Consider the following 23,865-nt stretch of genomic DNA (forward strand, 5'->3'; position numbering starts at 1 on the left):
GGTCCTTTGTGCTGCAGAAGTTGTGGACTGAAAGGAATGAGAAATGTGCTTTAAAGACTGTCTTTTTCCTATCTTTGCCCCCAAGTGGCAGAGGGCTTATTTTGTTGTAACTTTTTTTTTTTCTTTTTCTTCCCTCTTTTTTTTCAAAGGCTGGCGGGGTAGCAGGTGTTTCTGTTGACTTGATATTATTTCCTCTGGATACCATTAAAACCAGGCTGCAGAGTCCCCAAGGATTTAATAAGGCTGGTGGTTTTCATGGAATATATGCTGGTGTTCCTTCTGCTGCTGTTGGATCCTTTCCTAATGGTAAAAAATTATATTCTCACTTCTGTAAAGCCATGATAAGATTGGATTTTCAGAATGGTGTGTGGTCTTACCCACATAGAATTCCTTGTGTGTTGAAGCTTATCTTCTGAATTTACTTCTTTAACCTGTTATTATTATTTTTTATTTATTTTATTCAGGGTCTCACCTTGTCACCCAGGTGGGAGTGTAGTGGTGAGATGATAGCTCACTGCAACCTTGACCTCCAGGCTCAAGCCATCCTCCTACCTCAGCCCCCTAAGTAGCTGGAACTACAGGCACCCACCACCATGCCCGGCTGATTTTTCTGTTTTTTTGTAGAGAATGGGTTTTGTCATGTTGTCTAGGCTGGTCTTGAACTCCTAGGCTCAAGCAATCTGTCCACCTTGGGCTCCCAAAGGCTGGGATTATGGTAGGCATGAGCCACTGTGCCGGGCCTAACCCATTATTTTTGACTCAGATAGTGTTATAGATTCTATTTTGATATATTTGTAATAGGAAAAAAAAGCAGTCTTTAAAAAATGGTTTTTGTTGTTAAAATTTCCAGCTAGAATCCTTAAAGTGTTATTTTAATGTTGTGATTCCTCAGAACAATCATTCTCAACTTTGCCTGCACATTAGAATCTACTGGGAAGCCTTAAAAAATGCTGATGTCCTGTGTCACCCTAGAAGTTTAATTGGTCTAGGCTTTGCCTGGGTATCAGGAGTTTTAATAACTTCCAAGGTGACTCCGGTGTGAAGTCAGGTTTGATGATAGCTGCTTTGGAGCATCTTAGAGAGCAGGTGAACCTAGGAGGCATTAAACATTTCTATCCTAATTAATTGCTCTTAGATGATGCAAGTGTTTCTCACTAATGATCTCCTGGATACTCTCCTTCCAGTGTCTTTTGTTTTGGTTCTGAAGTCATGTTATGTGACTTATGACGCTCTTACTCTTTAGTCAGTGTAATCTGTTTTGTTTAATCTGCTTCTTGGTATACTGTCTGCAGATACTTATTTTAATTGTTTACTGTTGGATGCCTCTAGTGGCATCCAAAAGTAAACTAAAGCAACAAAACAAAAAAATCACCACACATAAGACACACCCACAAAACCACAGCTCTAGAAGATTCTTAAATTCTAGGGTTTGCTTTCATTTTTCACAGGATGATTCATGAGAATTTTTTTCTCTTATGTTAACCTGATATTTAAATATTCAATCTGTGAGCATAGCGTTCATATAAAGATTTGTAGTGCAAAGAGAAAAATAGTATTTCTATTTCTTTTTTTCTCCTGCCCTTCCCCATCCCGCAGCCATCATTAGAATGGCAAACTGTTTTGGTCATCCTTGCATTTTTGTGTATGTTAATACTTTGAGTAACTGTAACAAGTTGTTAACTGAGCATCCATTCCATGCCAAGCGTAGTTTTAAGTATGTGAGAGGGGCATGGGTTCCCCAGTTTGTCCACTTTGGAATCACCTGATTACTGAAGAGCTTAAACAAATATAGTTGACCCTTGAACAATGTGGCGGTTAGGGGTGTCAACCCCCTGTGCAGTCAAAAATCGGAATATAACTTTTGATTTTCCCAAAACTTAACTACTAATAGCCTGCTGCTGCCTTAATGATAGCATAAACAGTTGAGTGGCACATACTTTGTATGTGTGTTAAGATATGTATTAATATATATTTATCTGTTTTTTTAAGTTTTTTATTTTTTTCGAGACGGAGTCTTGCTTTGTCACCCCCCAGGCTGGAGTGCAATGGCGTGATCTCAGATCACTGCAACCTCCAATTCCTGAGTTCAAGCAATTTTCCTGCTTCAGCCTCCTGAGTAGCTGGGATTACAGGCACACGCCCCCACACCCAGCTAATTTTTGTATTTTTAGTAGAGACAGGGTTTCACCATGTTATCCTGACCTCATCTGATCCGCCTGCCTTGACCTCTCAAAGTGCTGGGATTACAGGCGTGAGTCGCTGCGCCCGGCAAATATTTTATATACTGTATTCTTATAATCAGGTAAGCTAGAGAAAAAATACTAAGAAAATTGTAAGGAAGAGAAAACGTATATTCAGTAAGTGGAAGTGGATCATCATAAAGGTCTTCAGCTTGAGTAGGCTGAGGAGGAGGAGGAAAAAGTGGAGCTGGTCTTGGTGTCTCAGGGGTGGCAGAGGCAGAAGAACTAGAGGAGGTGGAAGGGGAGGCAAGAGAAGCAGGCTCACATGGTGTAATATTATGGAAATACAGTTTCTGTCTCACTTTTTTGCTGTTTGATTTCTCTGAAAATGATTCTATATGGTACCAATCCTTTCACCATTTGCTTTAGTTTCAGTGCCCATATTGTAGAAGCATCCTCATCATAAAAGAAGTCAAAAGCAGTCTTTAATAATCAGAACCTTTCTGCTAGATTGTCTGATGTCATTTTCTTTTCTGGCACTCCTTCTTCTACATCTTCTCCCTCGTCATTTGACACTGGTTTGGAAGCACTCATCTTCACCAAGTTGTCTTCTGTTAATTCCTCTGGTGTGGTGTCAGCTCTTGAATTTAAGATTTATATTTTGAAACCCTTCACCCCCAACTTTTTTTTTTTTTTTCTACATCCACAATCTCTTTTATGGTTTTCTTGATTGGCTCTGTCATCAATACTGTGAAGGATTTGCCTGCTTCTCTTCCTTACTAGTAAATGTCCTTTATTTTTCTTTTCTCGGAATAGGGCACTTTCATCTACATTAGAAACCTATTCAGGCAGATGTCCTTTCTCCTCAATAATTTACTTAATGGCAGCTGGGAACTTGTTTACTGACTCATGGATGGCAGAAGCTGCTTCTCCTGTTATCTTGACATTTTAAAGCCAAATCTTTTTCTCACGTTATCAAACCATCCTTGGCTGGCATTAACTTCTTCAGCTTTAGATTTTTCACCTTCCTTTTGTTTGATCTTGTCATGAAATGACTTTGTTTTTTCTCAAATGATTTTAGACATAATAAGTATGCCTTTATTATAGCAATCCTTTACCCAAATAAAAGCTGCATTTTCAAAACAAGAAAAAAGGTACTTTGCAGGAAATGCAAAGTTTTCATGCCTGCTGACATAGCTGCGGCAATGGGTTAATTAGTTTCATTTCTTTTCTTTTTTTTTTTAACAATGGGTTAAGCTGGATTCATTCCTTTTGAAATGGTTGGCAGCCACTGTTTCAGTCTGTGGTACGTAACAAGCAATTTGACTTTTTCTTGTAATGTCATGACTCCTTTCTGCTTCTTAGGAGCTTTCTTATAATGTCATCTCTTCCAGCATCACTAGTGGCACTTTGTATGGGTCCTATGGTGTTATTCGAAGTTTGTGGTATGGCACTAACCACAACAAAAAATACATAAGAACTGGGAGAGATCTTTTTGTACTGTGACAGGCAATTTATTGGGGCGATGAACTGCTCATGTGCAGATAATTAGTGTCACATGGCGTTTTAAGTGGCTGCTCGGCAACACCTGAACTCACTATAATAGCGAGAGGAGGTGACAAAGAGATTACTACATAGTACAGTATGTGCTGCAGTTAATTTTGTGCAGTTATGATTTAACACTACATCTTGTTTTTCCCCCTGCGACAGGTCTTACTCCGTTGCCCAGACTGGAATGCAGTGGCATGATCTTGGCCCACTGCAACCTCAACCTCCCAGGCTCAGGTGATCCTCCCACCTCAGTCTCCCAAGTAGCTGGGATTACAGGTGTGGGCGACCACACCTGGCTAATTATTTGTTGTTTTTGTAAAGATGGGGTTTCTCCATGTTGTCCAGGCTGGTCTTGAACTCCTGAGCTTAAGCTTCAGCCTCCCAAAGTGCCGGGATTACTGATATGGGCCACTGTGCCTGGCCCATCTTTACATTTGTTTACATTTCTCTCAACTATGAATGATGTGCTATATGATTTGTGTTTGTAAGTTTTGATGAATTTTAACTTTTTATGTTTTATGTTAGTAAGTGATAAAATAGGCTAGTATCTACATATATTTTACGTATTCATGGCACGGCTAGCCTTTTTTTTTTTTTTTTTTTGAGACAGGGTCTTGCTCTGTTGCCCAGGCTGGAGTACAGTGGCGCCATCTCGGCTCACTGCAAGCTGTGCCTCCTGAGTTCATGCCATTCTCCTGCCTCAGCCTCCCAAGTAGCTGGGGCTTCAGGTGTCCGCTGCCACACCCAGCTATTTTTTTTTTTGTATTTTTTAGTAGAGATGGGGTTTCACCATGTTAGCCAAGATGGTCTCGATCTCCTGATCTCATGATCCACCCGCCTGAGTCTCCCAAAGTGCTGGGATTGCAGGCATGAGCCATGGTGTCCAGCCATGTTTTCTTAATTTTTTGGTATTTCTAGGCTATGTGGTTCATGTATAAGTTTGTTCAAATTATCACGAATATCCAAAAATTTTTCCAATATATTTATTGAAAAAAAGCCATGTATAAGTGAACCTGTGCCTTTAAACCCCTGTTCAAGGATCACCTGTACTGGTGCTTGTCACCCAACCCCAGAGATTGTGACTTAATTGGTCTGAGGTGTGACCTGGGCATTGGATGTTTTAAAAGAATCCCTAGATGATTCCTACATTCAGACAAGTTTGAGAACCTCCGAACTAGGGAACTGCAAAAAACGTGTCACTAAGTCCCCATCTTTTGGTCACCATTTTTTATGATGTCTCCTTCATTTACACTCACTCTTCTAAAGATCATTTTCTCTTACATATTGCACATAAAGATTATTGTGGGGAGATGTATAATTAGCTGTAGCGTGTGGGTTACATAGTGCTGTCATTAAGATCACAGGTTTTACATTCTTCTTCCTTTAGGAGTTTACTTATAGAATGTGGTTTTGATTTTTTTTTTTTTTTTTTTTTTTTTTGTCCCATCCACCAGACTTTAGTGAATGGGAGATGCTAGGGAAAAGTGAGAGTACCAGGGTTTCAAAAATAGCCTTGTTTTACTGCAAATTTTGAATGAATTGGACTTTTGTGTTTGGTGTCTTTTTCTTTTGCTATTGGTTACGGTTTTAATCTGAGTACAGAACTTCACTGTAGTTGATCATCAGTGGCTGTGGATGTTTTTGTAAACCTATGCTGCAGGAGTAAGGGGTTGGGGTGGGGCTAGAGGGGACCAAAGATGGAAAGAGGTGAAGAGAACACCATGTTTAGGAGCCTTACTCCCTGTTTCGAAGGGAATGTAGAGAAAGCGTAGTTGTTGTTTTTTTTTATTTTGTTGTTGTTGTTTGTTTGTTAAGAGCCAGAAGAAACTATAGGCATCGGATAACCCAGCCCCTCTTCTTTGCTTTAACTCGTTCAGCCCCCAACTTGGAACCTGACTGTACTGACATTTCCAGTTAGTAGAGGCCTTCTTGGATGCCACCTGGAGGTTGGAGGGAGGTTTGGAACTTATATTCTTAAAGAACCTTGTAGATCACAAAAGAAGCCATAAAGTCAGACGAAGTTGAGGTGGTTAACCATGAAATGGAGGAAGTTTTACCACTGTCTTTCTCCCTTTTCTTAGGGGTTAGGAGGGTAGGAGGTAGAGTGGCAGAACTGAACAGCTGAATGCAATTAGAGGTATTATAGCTCCACATTTAGTGAGTGGGCTGAAGTGGGAAAAATCGTATGAAGAAACACAGATGGGTATAGACTTGTGTTAACCACGTAAAACTGCCTGAACTTGTCAATATTCATTCGTGGACAGAGTGCCTCTTCTTTTAGCCTAGTGTATATTTGTTAGCATGTGAAGATCCTTTACAATCTTTTTTTGCCTTTGGAGAACGGATTTTCACTATCAGGCTGTTTTCCTCAGTGTTTCAGACTTTGTGACATGTTCAAATGTCCTTCAGAAGATGAATTTGTCATTCCTTTATCTCTTGTGCCTTATCTTTTATCCAACTGATAAACATTTTTTGGTTAACAGTACATAGAAAGTTTTAAAGCCCTCATGTGCAGCTGCGATTAGTTTATGGTGATAGGGGTAGCTTTTTAGAGATTTTGATTTCCAGTTTCAATTAAATGGTTGATTGTTTTCTTGATGTGAAGGTGAATTCATGCAGTAAAAAATAGCCATGATTATTTTGAGTAACCAGCAATAAAGCATTATAGAATAGACATTTTCTTTCAAGTTAAAGTATGTTTGCAATTTTAACCTGTTTATTCATAATGTAGTTGATTGTTTTATGGCCATACATAATGATAGTTTGGACCACAGAAATTCATATCCTTTTCTAAAGTTGACTTTAAAAATGTTTAAGTAATTTGTCAGCACAACACGGTAAGTGCTAGATTAGCTCTTATGCTCCCTCAGGGTAAGCATTATATTATCTGCATTTCTGTAAGTCTAAGATCAGGCATATGACATGGCCTCAGTAGATTCCGAAAGAGTGAGGGTAGGAAAAAAAATACGTGCTTATCACCTTTTCTGTTATCTCATAATTTAATAATTATTGTCATACATTTTGAGAAACATGTTTCTTAACAGTTTGAATATATGTTTAAACTTTGTGAAAGACTGGCTTGTTTTAAATTTCAGCTGCTGCATTTTTTATCACCTATGAATATGTGAAGTGGTTTTTGCATACTGATTCATCTTCATATTTGACACCTATGAAACATATGTTGGCTGCCTCTGCTGGAGAAGTGGTAAGTAACAAGTTTTGTGTATAAAATACTTCAGAAATGCACATGATGCATATATTTTCAGTACGTATTTATTTCATTTTTTAAAAAATTATTTTTAAATTATGAAAGTTATAAATGTCAATAAATATAAATGGATTAAATATGACAGTTAGAAGATAGAGCCTGACAACTAAAAGATAGAGCCTGATGTAGGACAGAAGAAGAATTCTAGTTATGTGTAATTTACAAGAGACAGATCTAAAACATAATTAATGGAAAAAAGACAAAAGAGTGGAAGAAAATATCCATTCAAATTGTGACAGCTTTGTATTGTGTCAGCACACAACTGAGCTGGAACTACTTTTCCGAGAATTTCCTTTCCAAAGTAGTTTCTTTCAGTTTGGGTCAGCCACAAGAGAAATTTGCATGTTCTTTGTAAGGTAGAAGTGAAGAGCTATATTTATGCTCAGAAGGTTGGTATATGGTCAGGCAATGTTGCAGCTCACACACCTGACTTTGCTGTATCACCATGTTGGCATTTGACTTCCAGCTTCTCCAGCTCCCTCTGGTTCTTCTCCAGCTTCCTCTGGTTCTTCTCCAGCTTATCCAAATTCTAGGTCAGATTTGTGGGCTCTGTAATGAAGGGTGCCAGCTTATACTGCAAGTTCTCTGTCACAGGTTGGTGAGAAATAAATGTGACTTCCAGTCTGTCCTTGTTCTTCCCCCACTTCACATCCATCTTTCCTTTCCTGTTGCCTGCCCTTTGATTTCTGTCCCAACACTAGATGCAGAAGCAACAGCCCTATGCAAACTGCTTAATTAGCTCCCATAATTGCTGGTCAAATCTCTATAATCCTTATCCTTATCACTCATAGTGGTTTTGCTTCTGTGATGAAACCTTAACTGATAGAAAAATACTAATTGGAAAAGAGTTTGTGGAATAATATTAATATTAGGAAAAAATACGTAAGGCAAAAAACGAAGAGACTAGTGCATAATGATACAGGAACAGTTCTTTCAGGAGATATAACAAGCCTGAACCTGCACTGAATAACATAGTCTCAAAACATATAAAGCAAAAACTGGCAGAATTTTACGGAGAAATGAACAAAACCATAGTCTTAGTTGGAGATAGTCACGTCTCTCTCTCAAAGCAGGCATAAACTTACTGAGGCCATAGAAGATTTGAACAACACAATGGCAAGATTGGTCTGTTGATAATATGTTAAACTTTGCTGAATACTGCAGAGACAGTATCATTACAGATCAGTAGTTGTATCATTATAATGAAGTAAAATTGGAAACAATGACAAAAAATAGGCAGTCTGTTCCTACCATGTGTTTAAAAAACAAACGTTCTTTTGTAAATAATTTTAGTCAAAGTAGAACACAATACTGTAAGTGGTAAGTGTAAGTGATATTTATTTTTGTTTTTATTTTCAAAGAGATGGGGGTCTCATTATGTTTTCCAGATTGGTCTCAAGCTCCTGGCCTCATATAGTCCTCCTGACTCAGCCTTCCAAAGTACTGGGGTGATAGGCATGACCCACTGTGCCTGGCCAAAAGTGATATTTTAAACCAAAATCATAAACACAGTTATGATTAAAGAAAAAAAACCCCTCAAAACGAATGCAGAGGAGAAATGTATAATACAAATTAAAAGTTTCTTTATTCCCCTCATTAACTTACCTTTCTCCCTACCCCTTCTGCACAATACTGAGGGACAGCCTTGTCTGTTGCTTATTAGTGTTATTTTCAAATCGCACAGCCTGGTATTCATGCAGTCTTACTAAACTGCCAGTCTTGTGATGGGCATAACAGAAATGGACAACACAGTGAAGAAAAAGGTCTTAAGTTTGTAAGCCTTTTATCAAATCACACTTTTCTTTGTAATTAGAAAAGTAATGGCATATGTTTACATAGGAAACTTGGGAAATGAATTAACCTTTATAACATTTACATTAAAAAATTGTATTGTGAATTTGTTTTTGATGTACTTTTTTTTCTTTAGGAAGGTTGAACAAGAATCTACAAACTGCTTAGTAACCTAATATTCCTTGCTTAAGAATATAGTGAATTGGGGATATGGAAAAGAGAGTTTACAGAGAAGTAAAAATTAAAGAAGATTTTTTTTAAAGAAACCAGCTTTTTTGAGATATAATTCACATACCATGCAGTTCACCCATTTAAAGTGTACAATTCAGTGGTTTACACCGTATTCATAGAGTTGTACAACCATTGCCAGCGTCCATTTTAAAACATTCATCACTCCCCAAAGGAGGCCCTTACCCATTGCAGTCACAATCCCCATTTCACCCCAACCCTCCCCACACCTAGGCAACCACTGGTCTGCTTTCTGTCTCTATGAATTTGCCTATTTTGGACATTTGATATAAATGGAATCCTATGATATGTGATCTTTTGTTACCAACTTTTTTCAGCTACTGTAGTGTTTTCCAGGTTCATCCGTGTTGTAGCATCTGTTAGTACATCATTTCTTTTTAAAATTATTTTTAGTGATTATGTCCTGACACACAGTCTTATTACATGCATTTAGTTTGGAGTATATATACTTAGATTTGTTGATACGTTGTTTGAGAGCAAGCAACAAAAAAAGAACCTGGCCACTTCATTTCACCTGGGACCATCTTGCCTGAAAGCTAGTTTGCCATGTTGAAGGGTAGGCTTGCTTCAATTTGTAAACTTTCTTTTTTTTTTTTTTTTTTTTTTTTTTTTTTGAGACGGAGTCTCGCTCTGTCGCCCAGGCTGGAGTGCAGTGGCCGGATCTCAGCTCACTGCAAGTTCCGCCTCCTGGGTTGACGCCATTCTCCTGCCTCAACCTCCCGAGTAGCTGGGACTACAGATGCCCGCCACCACGCCCGGCTAGTTTTTTGTATTTTTTAGTAGAGACGGGGTTTCACCTTGTTAGCCAGGATGGTCTCGATCTCCTGACCTCGTGATCCGCCTGTCTTGGCCTCCCAAAGTGCTGGGATTACAGGCTTGAGCCACCGTGCCCGGCCAGTTTGTAAACTTTCTGTCCAAGAAAATAGAAAGTGATATAATAGGTAGGGCAAATAGTAGCTATTAGATTTCTCATGTTAATCATACAGCTTTTTGTTTGTAGAAAGTCTTGTATATTCTAATGCTCCTAGTATCTGTAACTAATATCTTAAAAAATTGGAGCCTTGGAAAAGGCTCCAAGTTTCTAAGATTTCCAAATATTATGTCATAACATTTGATATGTGGACTGTTAGGCTTGGGAGGTGGGGTAGATAGATTTTAGAATTAGGAAACAAGTATCCATGAGACTGGAGATAGAACAGATGAGGACATTCTACCTGCATTGTGTCTCTTGGGGGTTCTGTGGTCCCTGGGCTGGTAAGGCCAAGTATGAAACACCTGTTTATAGTTTCTATGGAGCTGAGCTGTTGGTAATTTGCCCATGTTGGCTTCAGACTCTTGGCCTCAAGGGATCCTCAGTAGCTGAGACTACAGGTGTGTGCCACTAGGCCTGGCAATTCCTAGAGAATCTTTTTTTTTTTTGGTTTGAGATGGAGTCTCGCTCCGTCACCCAGGCTGTAGTGCAGTGGCGCCATCTCGGCTCACTTCAAGCTCCGCCTCCTGGGTTCATGCCGTTCTCCTGCCTCAGCCTCCTGAGTAGCTGGGACTACAGGCGCCTGCCACCACGGCCGGCTAATTTTTTGTATTTTTAGTAGAGACAGAGTTTCACCATGTTAGCCAGGATGATCTTGATCTCCTGACCTCGTGATCCGCCCGCCTAGGCCTCCCAAAGTACTGAGATTACAGGTGTGAGCCACCGCGCCCGGCCCCTAGAGAATCTTAAGAGGACAGTTGGTCAGCAGTGGGTACATAGATTGAGGACTTTCCACATGAAATACTTCTTGATGTTGACTATTTAAATAAAAATAAAAATATATATACATATATGTGTGTGTGTGTGTGTATATGCACGTACACACACACACACACACTCTTACAAATGTATGAATGACGGTCTCACTCTGTCACCCAGGCTGGAATGCAGTGATGTGATCATAGCTTCTGTAGCCTGTAACTTCTAGGCTCACGTGATCCTCTCACTTTAGCCTCCTGAGTAGCTGGGACTGTAGGCAAGTGCCACTATGCCTGGCTAATTTTTTAAAACAGTTTTGTAAAGATGGGACCTTACCATGTTGCCCAGGCTAGTCTTGAACTCCTGGCTTCAAGCAGTTCTTCCACTGTGGCCTTCTAAAGTACTGTAATCCAGACACGAGCCACTGCACCCTGCCAATATTGACCTTAAATGGACTTTAAATTCAGTTACGGTTTAGTATGCTGAGAAGTTTGCCAAATTTATGAAGTTTGTGGAAATGTTGGTTCTGATGCTCTAATAATCTTTGAACTTAAAGAAAAAAACTTCGTGAAGCCTTTCAGTATCAATTTTCTCAATAAATGCTTATATACATATTACTCCTTTTTTTAGTAACCTGTTTTAGTCTCATAGAAGATAAACTTTGGATTTCAGATTCATGCAAGTGTGGTTGCTGAGGTTAAGAGAAACCAACAGGTGAATGTAGAGGAGATACATTTTCATTTGTAAAATAGGGCGCGGTGGCTCAAGCCTGTAATCCCAGCACTTTGGGAGGCCGAGACGGGCGGATCACGAGGTCAGGAGATCGAAACCATCCTGGCTAACACGGTGAAACCCCGTCTCTACTAAAAAATACAAAAAACTAGCCGGGCGACGTGGCGGCGCCTGTAGTCCCAGCTACCCGGGAGGCTGAGACAGGAGAATGGCGTGAACCCGGGAGGCGGAGCTTGCAGTGAGCTGAGATCCGGCCATAGCACTCCAGCCTGGGTGACAGAGCGAGACTCCGTCTCAAAAAAAAAAAAAAAAAAGGAATAGAAAGCATCAGAAAGGCATAGTAAGCTAGATAGAGATTATAAGAAATACTTTAGTGCAATCATTCTGTAACACATTTGCTTTGATAGAAGATTATTATGTTAGATTCCTTAGAAACAATAACATTTTGTTTGTATTGAATATAGCCACAGTTACTTTCTTGTAGCAACTATTAAAGAAACTTAGAAACAAAAGAACACTGCTAAAATAATAACCATTCCCTGTAGCAACAGCTTGATTAAAACTTAATGATGAATCAATAAAATTATAATTACAACCTTCTACCTTGTGTTTGTAATTTGGAATACAGTAAAATCAGTCCAATAAGATTTAACATGTAACAATAGCAAGAGGGGTCTCACTTGTGCCGTTTTTATTAGGAAGATTGCTGTGCCAAATCTCTAAATCCCTACCTCAATAATTTTACAGCTCAGTTTTCATCACACACAGAAAAAGCCCTTTGGGAAGTAGAATCTGTAATTAGATCAAAGGTTGGGGCAGGTTTACTTTAACGCTACATATGCTATAACGTTCTAGTGGTAATGACTTTCTTTTCTTAAAAGATTTGAAGATTTGACTTTTGTTGTATCTTATCCTACTTTTGTCTTCCTTCGTATTGTCAGAAATGAAAAAAATGTTGAAATTTCTTCACCCTTGAAAGCAGCAACACTGTGAATATAATACATGTGCATAGGTGACATGTACATGTCCTCATACACTTAGATGTTGGTAGAGTGTCCTTTTCAAGTGTCCTTTACAGTCCTGTTCTGACTTGGGATTGAGAAAGCTAGGAAATAAATGATATCATGTTTTGTAAATGTTTTTCTGACAGCCTCTAACAGTACTTCCCCAAGAAGGCCCGACGGGCATCTGGCCATACTGCACCATCAATTGCGTAGGTAGCTAGTTACAAATAGGGATTTTTGAAGATGACATCAGGGTTCCTGTATTTTAATCACAATTTCTAGGTGATTGTGCAACTCACCAATATTTAAATGCCACTGATCTAGGCACATAAAACATCTGAACTTACACCCCAGTAGTAAATATTTTTACTGAATTGGCTCAGTAGTTCCCTACATAATATTTTAGTAGGTGCACGACACTGGGTGTGGTGTACCACTTGTAGATCAAATGTGTTATTCTTTCTGTTCTCCTCAAAATGACATATTTTAGACCTAAAAAGGCTAGTTTAATAAACTGGTTATTTTTGAGTGTGACAGTGAACTCAGACATGTAGGTTTGGGTTTAACTGGAGTTAGAACCTCACTGAGGTTTTCTCGAAGGCCCATGCTGTCATAGAGCCTCGTAGGTGAAGGCAACTTGTTGTGCAGTTTAGCTCCTTTAGTAACTGACAAGGCCATTGGACCCCCTTTGTACCGCAATCCATTCCAGGGTCTTGTTTGGTATCAGCATATGAGGCAAACATGTTTTTATTCAGCTTTCCCACTGGTTAAAGGATGAGACGTGTAGATGCTGTGTGGTGTTTGTCAGCTCCATAGCATGGTGCACATGTTACTGAGTTTTTCCCTAGTAGGGGCTTAAGCTGTTTTGTTTATGTACTTAATATCATGTTTTAAAAATGAGTATGTAGTGTTTTTCATGATCTTCACTGGCCTTTACTAAGAAGAACCACTGAGCAAGATAATAGAAGAAAGGTTGACAACTTTTGAAATGTGTTTTGTCTTTTGAATTAATCATGCTTTTGAAATATTCATCAGTCAATACAGATTATCTCTCACTTGCAATTGGAATATTTTGCCACATCTCTGTACAGTTGTATAATTGAGTCATGGGGGATAGGTGGAGTAGAAGATAACATGGCCTGCCCTGGGCCACAGTGAAGTGTAGCTGACGATGGTAATAGCTTGTATATAAAGATGAATGAAGGTATGAGTGTATGACTACTACCAGGAAACGCAGAAGCTGAAACAGAACTGTTAGATACCTGAGTGCACTCAAACACTTTTTTTGTTTGATGTGTCTAAGCACATCCATGTATTATGGGGACCTTTCACCCTGTTTTCCTGTCTGTTGCCTTTTTCAGTTTGTCTGGGAGTCTTCCTTCAGGGCATTAAATACATAAGGCAGGCAGACTTTTAAATTCCTTCTTAGCAACCCTAAACCATCAGAATTACACGAAAAATTATCTCAACAGTATAAAAACAACCTGTTTTCCAGACTCCTTTTATTTTGTATTATTTCCTCACTTGTACGTCTTTGGTTCCTTTTTGTAATAGGTTGCTTTTGTTCAGCTCATCTTAGATTCCTTCACCACTTTTATTGTTCTTACCTAGTGGTGTGGATTTAGATCTGAAGTCCCTAATATGTTCCAGGCATTGAGGATGAAATGACAGGATAAGGTACTGCGTTTTAGAGGCTTGCTGTCTAGAAACGGAGATGGATATGTAAGTGCACTAAAGTGTTACAGGCATTTTAAGAAAAGGAACTATAGATGGTCCCTGACTTTCGATGGTTCTACTTAAATGACTTTACGATGGTGCAAGAATGAGATGCATTCGGTAGAAACTGTATTTCAGATTTTGCATTTTGATCTTTTCCCGGGCTAACAATAGATGATAATAGGTGATGAGATGCTCTCTGGCAGTGCTGGGCAGTGCACGTCCCAGTCAGCTGCGCTGGTGTAAGTATTCTGAGCAAGTTTTAGGGAGGCGAGGCTAAAGCAATGATATTCCATAGGTTAGGGGTATCACATGCAATTTCAACTTGAAATGTTTTCAGCTTGGGTTTATTGGGATATAACCCTGTCATAAATTGAGCATCTCTACAAGGTAGAGTGAGAGGCTGAAGGGAAGGAGTGGTTGGTTTTCTCTGGATTGGGGTAGATGGATGGGTATTAATTCAGAAAAAACCTCACAGAATAGCCAGCCTTTAAGCTGCATTTAATTTAATTCATTAAAAAAATGGTATATCTATTTAAGGTATACAACACGATGTGGGATACATATAGATAATAAAATAGTTGCCGCAGTGAAGTAAGTCAACATATCCATCATGTCATGTAATTACTCTTTTTGTTTTGTTTTTGTGGCAGGGCAGCAAAAATCTACTCATTTAGCAGGAGTCTCAGTTATAGTACAACTTTATTATCTTGCATTTAGAATAGGATGGTTTGTTAGGTGGGTGGGTGCAAGGAGGAGTATTGGGGTTCTGAAAAGCCCTTGTTAGGTAGTTTTAAGTTCCATATAGTTAGAGCACAGTGTGATGGGGTCACCCTGAGGTGAAGCAGGGGCTGAGAGCTATAGGGCCTTGCCTGCTATAGTAAGGAGTGGGGCTTTTATCTTTTGATCAGACTTGTAATTTTAAGAGAGTCCCCTGGCAGCTGTGTGGAGATAAGGGGCTACTAAAGGAATCCCCAGGAGAGAACCACAGCTTGGACAGAGGGATGCAGAGGGAGACAGTGAATTCAAGAGATGTTAAAGAGGTAGAGCTGGCGGAAAGATGATCATTCTTTCAGGAGCCCTTCCAGTGACATCCTTCAGTGCGTTTTTCATCATGGTTGCCTTTTAGTTTGTTTTGTCTCTATGTGTTGTGCACCTGCTTGAATTCTCCAATGGAGTCTACTGAGCTAAGTTGAATAAGCATGCCACATCCTGTCAGTGGGCCCAGCCATCTGACGCTGAGCTCACACACAGAGAGGGGAAGAAGATGGAAGAGAGAGAGGGTCAGGACAGGGAGGGTCAGGGCTTGCCCTGGCTTGGCATTATCTGCGTGTGGTGATGACCTTGCTTGTAGTTATTTGTCTATTGAATGTGCTGAAGAGATTTATCAGGGAGGCCTTTAGAAAGGAACATTGTACCCCATCTATGTCTCCACCCCCAGTTTCTCGATGACTTCCTTTTCTAACATATTTCAGATTGTTTTCTGTTGTATGGATTTTCTTTTTCTAATATAGTATGCAGTGTTAGTTCAGATGATACTGATTCATGATCTGGGAGAGAGTATTTCATTGATTGTTTTATTTAGTTAGTGGACAAAAGGGAAGGGAAACTGTTAACTTTTTATTTAAGAGCTGCATCAGTTTATAGAACACAATTAAGTTGAGCTTTATAGGCACAATGTGATTTTCATATAGGATGAGGCAGTTGAAGAAATGCTTCTGGGCCACAGGAGTGAAACTTGGTCAGTTATTGCCACTACATTGTAAATGGAAAAATTGAACACTGCTCTCAAAGGACCAAAATACCAGAGGAGGTTAGGATTAGCCACTTCCAAGCAAGCCTGAACTCTGTCAGTGACAAACCTTTATTTCCTAAAATATTGCCTTGTTAAGATGAGAATTCTTCAACAAAATGCCACTGTCACTTATTTGCTTTGGTTTGTGATTGTGTGCTTTTCAGTATTTGAGTGCCTGTTGTATATCTAATACTATTAGTAGGTGCTAAGAGACACCAGATAAGAAATTTGATCCCTGTTTTTGAGGAGCATAGGTTAGTTGGATCCATCTGTTAAATAACTAGGGAGTATTTGAGGATGTCTGTAGGAAGGTAGCATGGTATGGAAGGAACATGGGCCGTCAGGTTACACAGATCAGGGTCAGATTTGTGACCTGTCCATGTATTTGTCTGTAGGCCATTTACTTGCCTTCACTGAAATGCTGTTTTCTTCATCTTGGAAAAATAGGATTAATGCCATCCCAGTCACAGTTCTTACAAGGATGAAATTATACAGCACTTACAAAGTGTCCAGCCTAGCATCTGACACACAAAATGTTGAATAAAACATTGGGTCTAGCCCCATTTCACACAAGTTGCTGAATGTGGCACGTTTTTAGAATTTCCTGGTTTTGGAAAAGATGTCAATTCAGAAGAAGAGGAAACTGAAATTCAAAGAAGTTTAGTGACGTGCTCCTAGTTTCCCAGCTGTTATTATTCCCAGCTAATAATAAAACACCATTGCAGAATAAGTAATTAGATAAATATCTCTGTGTATACTTCCAGGAGCACCTCTGTTTCCTTTTTCATGTAGTATTTAAAAAATGGCAGAAGTAGCAATAAGTATACTACTTGTGCAGTGAGGATTCATATCACTGGTTTCTTAAAATGTTAGGTTCCAAAATTTGCCATTGATTACTGAGGTAGGCAAAATAATGCCCCCCCACCCAATAAATATGTCCTAGTCCCCAAATCTGTGAACGTGTTTCCATACATGGGAAAGAGATTTGGCAGATACAGTTAAGAATGTTGAGGTGGGGGCTGGGCATGGATTACAAAGTGCTGTAATCCTAGCACTTTGGGAGACTGAGGTGGGTGGATCATTAGGTCAGGAGATTGAGACCGTCCTGGCCAACACGGTGGAACCCCGTCTCTACTAAAAAAAAAACCACACAAAAAAATTAGCCAGGCGTGGTGGTGGGCGCCTGTTGTCCCAGCTACTCAGGAGGCTGAGAATGGCGTGAACCTGGGAGGCGGAGCTTGCAGGTCGTGCCACTGCATTCCAGCTTGGGTGACAGAGTGAGACTCCGTCTCAAAAAAAAAAAAAAAGAGAGGTAGAAAGAGTTTTCTGGATTATCCAGGTGGGCCCAGTCTAATCACTGGGGTCCTTAGGAGAGGGAAGTGGGGGTCAGAGAGCTGAAGATGCTATACTGCTGGTCTAAAGATAAAGCAAGGGGCCACAAACCAAGGAGTGCAGGGGAGCCCTAGAAAGCAGGAAGCCGATGCTCCCTTGCAGCTTCCAGAAGGCATACTGCCTGATTGACATCTCTTGATCTTAGCTCAGGAAGACCCATTTTGGAATTCATACCTTCAGAATTATAGACAATAAGCTTGTGTTTTAAGCCACTAAATGTGTGGTGATTTGTTAGAGCAACAGTAGGAAGCAAATACAGTCACCATTACCATCTCCTGCACGTTCAGATTTTTGTATTGGTGGGAATCTATAAATCCATCCATGAGACGTTTGTCACCTCCTGTGAAATCATGGCTCATTTAAAGGTACAAAAGCAAAAAAGCCATTTAAGGCTTATCTTTTGGGTTGTGTAAAATTCTGTGAACAAATTTTAGACACAGGGGCTAAGCACTGATAGAGTTATTTTCATTGAGAAGACTTCCCTATGTAGTCTGGATTATCCGCAACAGCAGTCTTGTCAGGCGAGGGAAGACTAATACGTACAATGATTGAACTTATTTGTGTGATTAGAAAGAGTCTTATAAGGGAGAAAGGTTTGATGAACATAGGTCCCAATGTAAGTAGGTAAAAATTAAAATCTAAGGAGTGTAAGTTAGGATTTGTAAATTGGTTTTGTCAACAGCTGTAATTCCATTTATCAGCAGAAGATGGCAGACTTGACACACAAATGGAACTGTTGTAGAGGTTTTTGATTTTTAAATGATGGTATAGAAAGAGATGTTAAATATTCTTAATTGGAAACCTTTCTAAAGAGAATTTTGGGAATTACAAAGAGAATGTGGAAATGAAATACAAGTAAGCAAATTGCATTTCAAAAATCTTTATAGTTTCCTGGGGTCTCTCCCTGACCCCCCGTCTTACTAATTTGCCACATTGAGTTTGCTCTGTAAAGTCCAAAGTAGCTTTTGCTTTGAATATGATGAAGGTTTGACTGGCTCTGTTCAGTGTATTGTTAAATTTCTATTGAATTGGTTATAGAGTTGCCTGTTGAAACATGAAGCATTAGCTGAAATTAAACCTTGAACCTTTAAGTGCATTAGATGTGTGTAAGTATGACATCTTTATTGAAAAATAATTCTGGAGATGATAATCAGAAGACTTGGGTTTCACCCATACTTCCTGTGCTAAGTAGCTAAGTAGCTCTCTGACCTTCAGCAACTTCTATGATCTCACATTGATTTATATGTAAAATGCTGACATAATTAGCTTCTAATATCAGAGGAATATTTGCAGGTAGTTGATGGAGTTTCTGGGAGAAAAATCTTAAATCAGAATTTTTTTGTGAACTATGTTGAAATAGTTGCGAAGAAGATGTAATGTTAATAAAAGGTATTGTTGGAGATACTCAGGGACTTTGAAGAGCATTTCCAGAGCGAGAGGACAGGGTGCAGTTGTAAAACCCCGGTGGTGATGTGCTGAAGGAAGGGAACTTGGCTATGGCAATGAAAGAACCAGAGATTTTAGCAGCATCCATTTCTCCCTCCCTCCACTCAATACCTAAAGTGAGGCCAAAGTTCACTGTAATTTTTTCCTTTTCAGACACTTAGTTTTATGATTTGTAGTGTTGCATCTCGGGTTTTTGTTTTTGTTTAAAGAGACAGGGTCTCATAGGTGGCCTAGGCTGGCTTCAAACTTGTGGCCTCAAGTGATCCTCCTGTCTTTACCTCCCTGAGTAGCAGGGACAGCATGCATGTGCACCTGGTTCTTGGTGTTTCATTTAATAAATACCAAAAGGAAACATTCAGTCCTTGGTTACAGCAGTCAGTTAAAAACAGCAGAAAAGGTTTTATTTATGTCAAAGGAAAAAAAAATCTTGGTAGCAGCATCATGATTTAAACAACATTTTAATCTAAGGTTTCATCATATTTTGGCATGTTGAAGGAGGCCAGCATTGCGTTTTGATTTTGATGAAGTATGGAGGGAGCGTGTTTTTTTTTTTTCTTTATGGAAAACCTTAGTAGTTCTTGTTTTTAGATAGAACTTTAACATATAAAACATTCTTGGGTTTAGTGAAAATGCCACCATTCCTGTGTCATGGTTTCATACTGAACCCCAGATTTATGAGGACAGTGCTCTGCAGAATGGATTTACCAAGAGACCCACAGATGACATTCCCTTTATTTCCTTTCATAGAACCATAATACTGTAACATGTTTTTGTTCTTGTGCAGTGAAATACTCTGTTGTAGCTCAAATTCAAATCTAAGAAGGATCAGAGTTAATAGAAAACCAAATGGAAGGCTCCGGAGGTACTGGAGGAAGCAGAAACGTTACTTTGTAGCGTGTCTCTTATGCTGCAGTTGTCACCCAGCAGAAGTCAGGAAGCCATGCTGGGTGCTTTGTACCCCTCGACTAGTTAGATTGATTTTTTTATCAGAGAGCCTTTTCAAGGTTTTTCTTCTGCATCTGTATTTTTAAGAACTAAAAACATAATAGTGAGAACATGGAGGGTTATGAAGCATGAAGTTCCATAAATATTTATACCAAGCCACAGAAGTAGACAATTCCTATTTTCTTGACATATTGGGGTCGGATTTCACTCTTGACCTCTTGAATTGAAAAATGCAAGGAGTTAGAATACCCTTTTCTTTCTCTTTTCTTATTTATTTATTTTCATTTCTTTAATGAGTTTTAGATGCTGGGAGCTGTCCTTTTAGGTTCATGTAGGTTTCATTGGACTTACACCCAATTTTAGGCCTTACTGTTAAGCAGTTTTAATCTTGTTTTTGTGGATTTATTGCTACTAAATTTATAATATGTAATTTTTATCAAGGCTAATATGTTGCCATCTAAAAGCATATTTTAAATTAGCCCTTTTATTTTATTTTTGTCTCTCACTTAAAATCTTTGGTCCGTAATAAATACTTTTTTTCCTTTGAAATTACGTTAAAAACTTATGAAATAATAATAAATGTGAATTGTAGAGAATTTAGAAAATATAGGTAGGTAGAAAAGAAACATCTGTAATTCTACTCTGTTTTTTCCCTACTCTTTACGTAAGTATATGTATAGACAATATATGTAGAGGCAAAAAAAAAAAAAAAAAAAAAAAATTAGGCTGGATGTGGTGGCTCCTGCCTGTAATTCCAGTGCTTTGGGAGGCTGAGGCAGGTGGATCACTTGAGGCTAGGAGTTTGGGACCATCCTTGGCAACATAGCAAGATCCTGTCTCTACCAAAAGATGAAAAAATTAGCAAGGAATGGTGGCACATCCATAGTCCCAGCTCCACAAGAGGCTGAGATGGGAGGATCACTTGGGCCCAGGACTGAGGCTTCAGTGAGCTATGACCATGCCACCTTACTCCAGTCTGGGTGACAGAACGACACCCTGTTTCTATGTATATTTATATGTAAATTCTAAAGTATGGAAAAGTCATTTCTGTGGAATTGATGTTTTTTTTTTCTGATTCCTTTCCTCCTGGCTAGTTTCATTTGCTTTCAACATAAAATAATACACCAGCTGATTAGTAAATTTGATGCATACTGTCTTCTTGCTCTCAGGGTGCTTACGGTTTAGTAGAAGAGGAAATATATTTTACAAACTATATGGTGTAAGTTAATAAGCAAAAAATGTCAGATAAGAAAGCTTATTTGGGAATTAAGAATTCAGAAGGGAGGGAATCTTTTGAGGTTAGATAAGATATAATTTTAGAACATTAAGAATTGTAGAAATGAGGACCTAAAAAGATACCATAAAGATTTCTGGTCCAAGTCAAGTAAGAAAAATTATACATATATGCATCTAATTGTATAAATATATGCATTATTATTTGTCAGTTTTCTTAATTTTGAAATGAATTAAAAAAAAAAAACTCTGGAAGGCCAGAGAAACACTCGGGAATTCACTTGCAGAACTGGGGACACAGTCTAGGGCTGCAGACCCTCAGCCAGACCACTGTTCATTCCTCCCTGGAGTTGAGCCCTGAACGAAAGATCCAGTTTTGATGCAGGAGTGGCCCCGAGGCTGAGGGGTGGGCCTGGTAAGGGGAGATAGTCACAGACGGAGAGGCATGGGCTCGGGCTTCTGACTCTACCTTTTTTCATTTCCTGTGGGGTCTTCGTGTATTATTTCACTTCTTTCCTAGATTATCAACCTTTGTCTTGCTGAGAGCACTTTCCCCCATCGTATGTGCAAATGTCGACTGTCTTAAATAAAACCACACTGTTCCTTAACCCTGTGGCCCTCTTAACTCTGAACCCATCTCCTAACACCTAGCCACCTTCTGCTGACGGTAGTCTGCACTTGCTCATCTCCCTCAATACCTTATGAATTGACCACAATGGATCTCCCACCCCAGCCACTCTATGGAAACAATACTGGTGAACACTGGAAACCCTCATATGTGTGCTGCTGAAGACTCTTGATGCTTTCCTCTGCTAATCTCCATTTGAGGCTTCTGGCCCCCTTGCACATCAAGTAGTGTGCTTGGTTGCTTGCCATCAACATTGATCCTGGCTAACTTATGGAATGAAGAATATTTTTTTTGAAGATTGGCAGACACTGTTGCCTTCCACTTCTCCTTTGCCCACAGAATGCTGATTTGGTTTGTGTCGCACGTTCCTAACGCTTTGCTAGATCTAGATATCCTCCACCTCCCTAACAAGGGGTGGCCACGTCATACAACTCTGGCTAACACATGCAAGGAAATGTCTGCTGGGGGGAATCTGAGAAAAGAGAGGAGGCCTGTTCTTCTTGCCTTGAACTCTGTTGTGTGATGAGGTGGTACTGGGGGACATAAGAGCTGTCTTTTATCTGAGAGTCAGGAGGCCTAAGGATGAGAAGCCAGGGAGCTGGGTGGCTGGGCAAAAGGATAGGAAGAGCCCGGCTTCTTGTTCACTTTGAGATTCTGGACTAAAAGTTGAACTGCCTGTCACCAAATCACTTAAGTGACAATTAAATGTCATTTATAGTCATGGTCGTGGTACTTGCATCTAAAAAAGCAGTTATTTCTGTAAATGAATGTTCAACTTTCCCAGTCGCTCCAAACAGCACTGTTCAATGGAGACATAATGTAAGATGCAGGTGAAATTTTATATTTTCTAATAGCCACATTAAAAAAGGTGAAAACATCTGCCGGGATGAACTTTAATAACATCTTTTATTAAACCAAACACATCCATGGTATTTAGATTTCACTGTAAAATTAATGTAAAATAATTATTAATTGGGAATGGTGGCACCACCTACTCAGGAGGCCAAGGTGGGAGAATCGCTTGAGCCCAGGAGTTCAAAGCCAGCCTGGGCAACATAGTGAGACCTCATCTCTCTTTTCTTTTTCTTTTTTTTAAAGAATTAGTAACAGGATATTTTACATTAATTTTTTATACCAAGTTTTCAAAATCTGTCATTTAACACTTATAGAACATCTTAATTGTACTAGCCACTTTTCAAGTGCTCCGTAGCCTCATGGGCTAGTGGCCTGCATATTTGCCAGCATAGCTCTAGAATCAGACCCCTGGACAGGAGTGTTCGATTAGTCGGACCTAACTCACCTGATTGTGGTCCTCCTGCCAGGGCAGGAGGGGAGAGACTGACTCCCTTTGTTTTTCCTGACTGGGAAGCCCCCAACACATGAGAGTCAGAAGCTGGGCAGCCAGAGAAGGCAGGTGTGCCTGGCAACACCATGTACCCGCTCCCACTGTTGCTTGCCCTTCAAAAATTGATGTTGCCAGGGTTCCATTATTGGCTTTTGATCTTCCTTTTTGCTCTCTCTTCGGGTGTTACTATCTGTTTTTGCAACTCTGTTATTTTCTAGTTCTATAACCATATATTCATTACTTGGCTGGACATAGCCCCTTACGTGTCCCCAGACTTCTACTCAACATTGCCCAGTCTGAACTTAACTCCCCTCTTCTTCCCTGGACTCCTCATCTCATGTTATGGGACCACCATATGCCCATTATCCAAACCAGAAACAGAAGCATCTTACTGTCTCCCTAATTCACTCCTTAACCTCCTGTTGGTCACCAGGTCCGGTGCATTTTACTCCTGAATTTTTCCTCAGATTTGACCTTCTCTGAGCCATATTCATTTCCAGACCTCTTATAGAACTGCTGTAGCAATCTCGTAACCCATCTCCTGCCTTCTGGCTCTTGGTCTGCGTTTGCTTCTTGCCTTCCTCCCCACTCCACCCTCCAGCTGTCCTGTGCACTGCGGCCAGAGGGATCTCCCTAAGCACACGCTGTCATTCCTCTGCTTCAGCTTTTTCAATGTTCCCACTGACTATGGAATGAAGTTCCAGCCCCTTAGCATGGTATACAGGGCCTTGTCTGTCCAGTCTTACTTGTCATTACTTCTGACCTTGCACTTGCTGCTTTGGTAATACGGAACCATGTGGGCGGCTGCCAGCTTTGGAATACTGTGTTGGTGGGGCTGCCACTGATGCCCCTGGACACACT

General features: G+C 39.7%; 1 protein-coding gene across 5 annotated transcripts in view; it reads left to right on the forward strand.

Moving 5' to 3' along the window:
* The window catches only part of SLC25A26 (solute carrier family 25 member 26), a 165,296-nt gene that overhangs the window by 15,802 nt on the left and 125,629 nt on the right, over positions 1 to 23,865 (forward strand). For all 5 annotated transcript variants that reach the window (XM_030924711.1, XM_030924503.1, XM_010360837.2 and 2 more), the window contains exons 2-3: positions 150 to 306; positions 6,827 to 6,936. In XM_030924711.1, coding sequence (XP_030780571.1) covers positions 6,901 to 6,936 — 36 coding nt within the window. In that variant the 5' untranslated portion in view covers positions 150 to 306; positions 6,827 to 6,900. The remainder of the gene's footprint in view (positions 1 to 149; positions 307 to 6,826; positions 6,937 to 23,865) is intronic.

This window comes from Rhinopithecus roxellana, chromosome 1 (assembly GCF_007565055.1).
Source record: "Rhinopithecus roxellana isolate Shanxi Qingling chromosome 1, ASM756505v1, whole genome shotgun sequence".
NCBI lineage: Eukaryota > Metazoa > Chordata > Mammalia > Primates > Cercopithecidae > Rhinopithecus > Rhinopithecus roxellana.